The sequence below is a fragment of the Carettochelys insculpta genome, chromosome 1 (assembly GCF_033958435.1).
Source record: "Carettochelys insculpta isolate YL-2023 chromosome 1, ASM3395843v1, whole genome shotgun sequence".
Classification (NCBI taxonomy): domain Eukaryota; kingdom Metazoa; phylum Chordata; order Testudines; family Carettochelyidae; genus Carettochelys; species Carettochelys insculpta.
In genome coordinates this window covers 74,280,734-74,289,334 of record NC_134137.1, presented here as the reverse complement: position 1 = coordinate 74,289,334, position 8,601 = coordinate 74,280,734, and the positions used below count along the sequence as shown (strand labels likewise).

General features: G+C 45.3%; 1 protein-coding gene across 1 annotated transcript in view; it reads left to right on the top strand.

Annotated features, from left to right (window-relative positions):
* Window positions 1-7,590: 7,590 nt before the first annotated feature.
* DIAPH3 (diaphanous related formin 3) overlaps window positions 7,591-8,601 on the top strand; it is a 492,901-nt gene continuing 491,890 nt past the window's right edge. The window contains exon 1 of the mRNA XM_074982855.1: window positions 7,591-7,982. Coding sequence (XP_074838956.1) covers window positions 7,836-7,982 — 147 coding nt within the window. The 5' untranslated portion in view covers window positions 7,591-7,835. The remainder of the gene's footprint in view (window positions 7,983-8,601) is intronic.

Sequence of the window (8,601 nt, the reverse complement as noted above, 5' to 3'; positions counted from 1 at the left end):
AAGGTGAGTGGAAAGGATCATATACAAAGCTGCAATACTCAACTTTAGAATAGTGGATTGAAATTAAAATAAGAGAAAATTAAAATCATTACTCTCAGTTTGGAGCCTTATTCACTTTGTAATAACTGAATAATGGAAAATCACAAACTGGGTCTAAGCTACAAAGTTTTGTCTGCAGAAGTCACTGTCGACAGAGTTCTGCCAACAGAACCTCTGTGTACAGAACACGTCTACACCTAATAGGGGCTCCCCGTCAAAGCCCTCAGTTGACAGAGCGTGTCCAGACTGCCCAGCCTTCTGTCAACAGAACAACCAACCGGAAGCTCTGCAAACAGGGCTGCCAGGTGAACTGGAAGCCCTCTGCATTGATAGAGATGCGCCCTCCGCCGCCCCTGCAGCATCTAAACAATTTTTCTGTCTAAAGAATCTGCCTACAGAGAGGCTATGCCTCAAACTTTCAAGCCATAACTCTCCTGGTAGAAAGGTTGAGTTCTCTTGACAGATTCTAAACAGAACACATTTGTAGTGTGGATGACCCCTAGTTCTGTTGACAGAAGGCCTCTTCTGTAGACAAAACTTTGTAGTGTAGACACAGCTACAGAGAGGTAACCATGTTAGCCTAACAGAAAAGTTTTGAGCATGAGCTTTCTTGAGCACAGACTCACTTCATCAGATGAAGTTTGGTAGCAATGTATATAGTACTTTGATCCACTGACACAACTATTGGATTCTGCAACTGTGCAATTAAAAGGGTTCTACTTAAACTGCTCTATCACCTGCCTTACCCAGGCAGATTAATTTTCTAATCAAAACAGTCTGGAAGATCATTATGCATGACATTAAACAGTGTTGTTTTAACTATACTCCCCATGAAGAATTCCAATCTAAATTGATAGTAAAAGAGCCTAGACTAGAAACCTAACAAAGCTCTATGTGCACGTGCTCTACTGTACTATAAGAAAAATCACATGCATATAGTAATTTTGGTTGTAATTCCTCTTCTAAATTAACCTGTTCTTCCATAAAACAATATTATGACTCAAATCCTGCAAAAGATTACATGCAGTAGAGCTTTATAGAGATATATACACAACCCCCTTGACCTCAGTGTAGCTTCACTGGGGGTAGGATTGTGCCTGTATAGAACAAATGGAGGGACCAAGGCATATATCTGTTACTGTTTTGTATTCAAGCTAGACAAATTATTTCAGAAAAGGTGATTGCAACTGTTTAGGGCTTTTAATTGGGTTTTATTTTGATTGCATTAAATATCAAACAAACAAAAAAGAAAAAAATACACAAGCATGGGTAACCTGAGGATTTTATACCACATCATAGAATCAAAAGGAGATATGCCTTTTATTTCTCTTATTTGATGTAAAATACTGAGGACAAAAACACAGATACATTGAATTCCTTCCAGTGTTTATTACCTTGTATTTATCAACAGTGAAATTCGTTTCCATTGAGCTGGTCATGATTTATTTTCTTAGGTCTTTATAAAGTTTCTTATAGTTTCTTCACTTATGACTATCATTCCAATTTTATCACCTTACAATCCACCATGTTTTCCATATAACTTATAAATAGAACAGAATCTATGTCATCTCACTGTTAGCTTTCTGTCATCATGACAGCTCCATAAACAATATATGAGGAAGGATAGTTGAAAATCACATTTAAAATCCAAAATATAGACCTAGAAGCTTGTTCGATATTGCAAGAAATAGTAACATTCATAACAATAATTATAGGCTTCAGGTTGCTTACTGCTTCTATTCTTAAGAGGAATGTTACAATATTAAGTCCAAGGTATAGAATTTGAGTATATTGTTATACTTAGTAACAGAGAGGGAGCTGTGCTAGTCTATATACTACAGTGGTTTGAGCTGTATATACAGTTGGGGGCTGTAGGTGATGACCACTGGTGTTCTGTTCTTGGCTTTTTTGGGCCTATCTTGGAGTAGCTGATCTCTTGGTATTCATCTGGCCCTGTCAATTTGTTTTTTTATTTGTCCTGGTGGGTAATTGTGGTTTATGAATACTTGGGAAAGATTTGGATCCATGGTATAGGGACTCTAGAAGAATTCCACAGAGACTTTAACAATCTGCACCCCACCATCAACTTATGCCTCGATTACTCCAAATGAGAGATACATTTTCTGGATGCTACAGTGCAAATCAAGGATGGCCTGATTGGTACCACACTGTACCGGAAGCCCACTGATTGCTATACTTACCTACATGCTTCTAGCTTCCATCCTGCACACATAACTAGATCCATTGTTTACAGTCAAGCCCTTAGGTACAATCGCATTTGCTCTGATCCTAATGAAAGAGACCAAAAACTACAAGATCTTTACCAAATATTCATAAACCTGAATTACCCACCAGGAGAAATAAAAAACAAATCGACAGGGCCAGATGCATACCCAGAGACCAGCTACTCCAAGATAGGCCCAAAAAAGCCAAGAACAGAAAACCACTGCAACAAATTATTAAAGACCTACAACCTATCCTTAATCAGGATGCCACACTCCAGAACGCCCTAGGTGACAGGCCTGTTCTCTCCTATGGACAACCTCCAACCCTTATGAGGATTCTCTCCAACAGCCACAGTCTATACCGCAGGAATACTAGTCCTGGAACTTTTCCTTTCAACAAAGCCCACTGCCAGCTTTGTCCACATACCTTTTCTGGAGATACCATCACTGGACCTAGCCAGGTTATACACAGAATCACGGGCACATTCTCATGTGCCTCAGCTAACATCATATATGCCATCATGTGCCAACAATGCCCAGATGCTTTGTGTATTGGACAGACTTCAAACTCTCTTAGACAAAGAGTAAATGGGCACAAAACAGACATAAAAACACCCCTGATCCACAAACATGTTAGCCGGCATTTTAATGGAGAGGGCCATTCTGTTAATGACTTAAGAGTTTGTGTGTTACTGAAGAAGAATTTTCACAACACTCTTGAAAGAGAGACTGCTGAACTCTCTTTTATATTCAAATTCGACACATTAACACGTGGTTTGTACCAGGATGGGAATTTTCTGAGTCACTATAGGGGCTCGTTTGCATACTTGGCTTATTCTCTTGACTCCCCGCCACCTTCTGCCCCTCTACTGTCTGATTGCTCGCCTTGATCATTTTTTTTCTAGTTTGTCCACCTTGCTTACTGTTTTTGGTTCTCTGTGCCTTAAATATTGAGTCTGTTCTGGAATGGCTATGGTCTGAAGAAGTGGGTCTGTCCCACGAAAAATCACTTAATAAATTATTGTGTTAGTCTTTAAAGTGCTGATTGACTGCTTGTATTTTTTTTGGTTATAATTAGAGAGGGTATGCCTATTGTGTGTCACCTAATCAGTTCTTCCTCAAAAGTAAAGTTTTTCTTTCAGTAACAGAATTTAGAAAATGTCTAACTTTTACATACAGAAACACTGAGCAGGTAGACGAAAACTAACGATGATCTGTTCAAAGTTCATTAGCTTTGTGTCTTGAAATAAGTCTCCAGTAGTTAATTGCCTGCTAGTATTCCATCCATGAAATTTACCCCTCAAGATAAAACTGAACCCTTTCATATTTTAGTTTCTTATGCAACATTTGAAGGACAGCTTCTTAGAAGAGAAAAATATCAAATAAAATGACGTCACACTATTCAGTTTGTAAAGCTGAACCTGTCTGACATGGAAGAACAAACTCCTATGCCAGAGGTGAAGCCTATATGACCAACCGAGGGAGATGCTCTGACAACTTCCAAAAGATGAGTGCAGCTTGTGATGATGAGTGCAGCTGGAGTGAAATGGGGCTGCTAATTGTTATCTATACTAGTCAGAGCTGTTCTATTCATAGGATTAATTGGGGCAGCCACTCCAGTTCGAGTGCTTTTGGGGACCCTGAGTTGGCTGCCCAAACCATCCAATGGATGGAAGGAGCCAGGGGATTATGCAGGCTGGAGTGACAGCAGGGGTTTCCCCCCATACTCACCACATGATTGGTGGAAGCTGGAGTGACCCAGCAGTCTGCTCTGCTCAGCTTCCCCATGGCAGTGGGAAACAGAGTGCCTCACCTTAGGGTGGTCCACTTCTCACTGCCCAGGAGAAGTGAGATGAAGTGGGCCAGAACAGGTCATTAGACCACTCTGGCTTTTACCACTCAAATAGTGAATACAGAGAGTATGGGGGATGGGAACATGACCCTACTGCTGCTGTACCAGGCCCCCACTATACTCAAGGCCTTGTGGCTTGAGCAGATGTGGCATCAGGGCAGGAGCTGAGGGAAGGGGAGGAGCAGTGGTGGGGTGGAGCATAAGGTCAAGGGGTGTGTGTGTGGGTGTGGGTGTGTGTGTGGAGTTGCCCTGGGCCCCCCCCATGCCCCCCACCCCTCGTGGGACAGCCCCAATACTTCTTCTTGTTCTTGGCAGTCACTCAATAACGTCTTCATGTCACACTCCTATTTGTGAGTCTGGTGATGGCTCATCAGCCCAAGTCTGAAGCTGCAGATCTTATCACAGAAGGGGCAGATGTTGGTAGCTGTTGGAGGGGTGCAGGGGTAGTTTTTGACGCTCTTCTTCTCTCCTTGTCTGCACTGCAGCAGGACCTCTCAAATTGCTCCTCCTCTTCACTGATTACCGTTCTCCACTGGGGACAGGCTTGGCCAAGGTTCTTCCAATTGTCACACCAATGCTGCACTTTTTCATGTGTGACTTCGGCACGTCCTTATATCACTTCCAGTGGCCCCCGAAGCTCCTCTGTCCTTCCTTCAACTCAGAAAACAGACTCTGTTTTGGAAGGTGCTGATCAGACATCTGAACGATGTGACCCATCCAATGAAGTTGTTGATAAATGACAATGGCTTCAATCCCAGACATTATAATAATCAAACCAGCTGACAAAGGGGGTGCTGTTGTCATCATGAATAAGTCAGACTATGAACAAGAGGGAGCCAGACAACTCTCCAACACCAAATTATACAGACCTCTCTCCACTGATCCCACTTTGGAATTCCAAAAGAAATTACAACTACTACTTAAGGAACTTCCTGCTGCTACTCGGGATCTTATTCTCTCAGACACATCATCTGAGCCCCAACCTGGATTACTCTATTCACTTCCCAAAATCCACAAACCTGGAAACCCTGGATGCCCTATTATTTCGGGTATAGGCACCCTTACCACCGGACTATTGAGTTATGTGGACTCCCTCCTCAAACCCTATGCCACCAACACTCCCAGCTATCTCCGAGATACCACTGACTTCCTGAGGAAATTACAAAACATCAGAAAAGTTCCTGACAGCACCATCCTTGGCACGATGGATGTAGAGGCTCTGTACACTAATATTCCACATGAAGATGGATTACAAGCGATCAGGAATACCATCCCTGATGTCACCACAGCCAATCTGGTGTCTGACCGCTGTAACTTTGTTCTCACCCACAATTATATCCAATTTGGGGAAAATTTATAACTCCAGATTAGTGGAACTGCTTTGGGCACTGGCATGGCCCCACAATATGCTAATATATTTATGGCTGACCTGGAACAACAATTCCTCAGCTCTCGTCCCCTTTTACCCCTCCTCTACTTACGATACATTGATGACATCTTTATGATTTGGACCCATGGTACAGAGACTCTAGAAGAATTCCACAGAGACTTTAACAATCTGCACCCCACCATCAACTTATGCCTCAACTACTCCATGCAAGAGATACATTTCCTGGACACTACAGTACGAATCAATGATGGACTGATAAGTACCACGCTCTACTGGAAACCCAATGATTGCTATACTTACCTACGCACTTCTAGCTTCCATCCTGCACACACAACTAGATCCATCATTTACAGTCAAGCCCTTAGGTACAATCACATTTGCTCTGATCCTACTAACACAGACCGAAAACTACAAGATCTTTGCCCAATATTCATAAACCTGAGCTACCCAACAGGAGAAATAAAAAAACAAATCGACAAGACCAGACGAATGCCCAAAGACCAGCTACTCCAAGATAGGCCCCAAAAAGCCAAGAACAGAACACCACTGGTCATTACCTACAGCCGGAAGATGGATTACAAGTGGCAGGAATACCATCCCTTGTACCTACATTACCAACTCAAACCACTGCAACACATTATTAAAGACCTACATCCTATCCTTAATCAGGATGCCACACTCCAGAAGGCCCTAGGTGACAGGCCTGTTCTCTTGTACAAACAACCTCCCAATCTTATGAGGCTTCTCACACACAACCAGAGTCTATACCACAAGAACACCAGTCCTTGAACTTTTCCTTGCAACAAGGCCCGTTGCCAACTTTGTCCACATGTCTATTCTGGAGATACCATCACTGGACCTAACCAGGTTATTCATAGAATCACAGGCACATTCTCTTGTTCCTCAACTAACATCATATATGCCATCATGTGCCAAAAATGCCCAGATGCTTTGTATATTGGACAGAGTTCAAACTGTCTTAGACAAAGAATTAATGGACATAAAACAGACATAAAAACACTCCTGATTCACAAACCTGTCAGTTAACACTTCAATGGAGTATGCCATTCTGTTAATGACCTGAAAGTTTGTGTCTTATTGAAGAGGAATTTTCATAACAGTCTGGAAAGAGAGGCTGCTGAACTCTCTTTTATATTCAAATTCAATGCATTAACACGTGGTTTAAACTGGGATGGGAATTTATTAGGTCCTTACAGGGGCTTTTACGCATACTTATCTTTATCTAATTCTTGACCCCCCCCCCCCCCCGCAACCCTTCTGCCCCTCTACTCTCTGATTTGCTCTCCTTGATCATATTTTTCTGATTAGTCAACCTTGTTACCTATTTTTGGTTCGCTGTGCCTTAAATATTGAGTCTGTTCTGGTATAGCTATGATCTGAAGAAGTGGGTCTGTCCCACAAAAACCTCATCACTTAATAAATTATTGTGGTAGTCTTTAAAGTGCTACTGGACTGCTTTTTTGTTTTGACTTCAATGCTGGTCATGTTCGATTCTTCCAGGACCCTTGTGTTCATGTGCCTATCCTCCCAAGAGATATTTAGGATTTCTCCTGAGGCAGCATTGAAAATATTGTTCAAGTGCCTTCAAGTGATGCTTGTATGTTGCCCAGGTTTCATATGCACATAGTAGCACTCCAAGAACCGCTGCAGGGTACAAAAGGAGCTTTAGTCCCATGTGGACACATTTCACACCCACTTTCTGAAGCAGCTACACATTTCTCCTTTTCACAACGTTACCTACCCATACAGTAACCTGCCAGCAGCCCTGACAGCAGAGCACTCCCCCGGCATCCCACCCTGCCCCCCCGCACGTGCTGCCCGGTACCCCACCTCCCCTGTCTACCCAGGGCGCTCCGCTCCAAGACGGCACACCAAGGGCGACTACAATTCCCAGACGGCAAAGCCAACAGCTTCCTGAGCGGCGCGACCCGCACTGCTCTTCGGGATACGTAGTCTGGCTGGTGCCGCCCTTGCAGTTCGAGGAGTACAGTACAGTCGGTGGCCTCTTCAGTACGGGGCAAACAGCTGGCTCGCAGGGGAGTGACAGAAGAACTGACCAATAGAAAGACAGACTCGAAGGCCCTCGGATTCGGATTGGTTCGTTTGGGAGCGAGGAGGCGGGAATGCCAGTGGCGGGAGTATTCGGACGCGGCCACATTCCTAAGAGGTGTGTGTGGCGCGGCGGGATTTTGCGCCTCGCAGGCCAGGCCCGGACGGCGGTTTTACCCCGTCAGACGTTTTAGTCACAGACACGCCAAGCCCGGACCCGCCCGGGAGAAGGACTGAGGCGGCCTCCGCGTCCCTCGCTATGGAGCCGCGGCGGCCGCAGCCGCGCTACGGCGACTCGTCGCCGCCGGGCCGGGAGAACAAGCTGCTCCGCAGGAAGGCGCCCTCCGGCGCGGGGAGCGGCCCAGGCGCGGAGGAGGCGGCGGCGGACAGCAGGAAACCCAAATTTGTAAGTGTGGCGCGGGCAGCGGCGGGCCCCACCCGCCGCCGGACCCCGCATGGCCGGGCCCCGGCCCGTTGTCGCTGCCTCCCTGCTTCCTGTCCCGCCAGCCCCCCGGGGAGAGGGAGGGCGGCAGGGCACCCGCCCGGGAGGAGGGGGGCGCCGAGCGAGCCGGCGGGATAGTCGGTGGTGACAGCCAGGTGATGCTGACTGGGGGAAGCCAGAGGACTATGAGCCTGGTCATCCATAGCCTTTCTTTTACAGGATTGGGTGCTGTAAAGGTTACCTTGGTTATTGGGGACCCTGGGCCAATGTCTTTTCTGATCCTTTCCCTCCTGGTGTGGATTATTTTCCATCCATGTGGTCTGAGAATTGGCCAGCTAAACCAGGGTTGTGAGTTCAGCCCTTGAGTGGGTCGTTTAGGGATCTGGGGTAAATAAACTTAAAAAGGGATGGTGCTTGGTCCTGCCAAAAGGGTAGAGGACTGGACTTGATGACCTTCCAAGGTCCCTTCCAGCTCTGTGAGATGTGTATCTCCATAATAATTTTTTACATGCACTGGGGCACGTGTGAATGTGCACCACTAGCAGAAACCAAAAACTTAGCTCTGGGTGCTCAGCTGATCAAC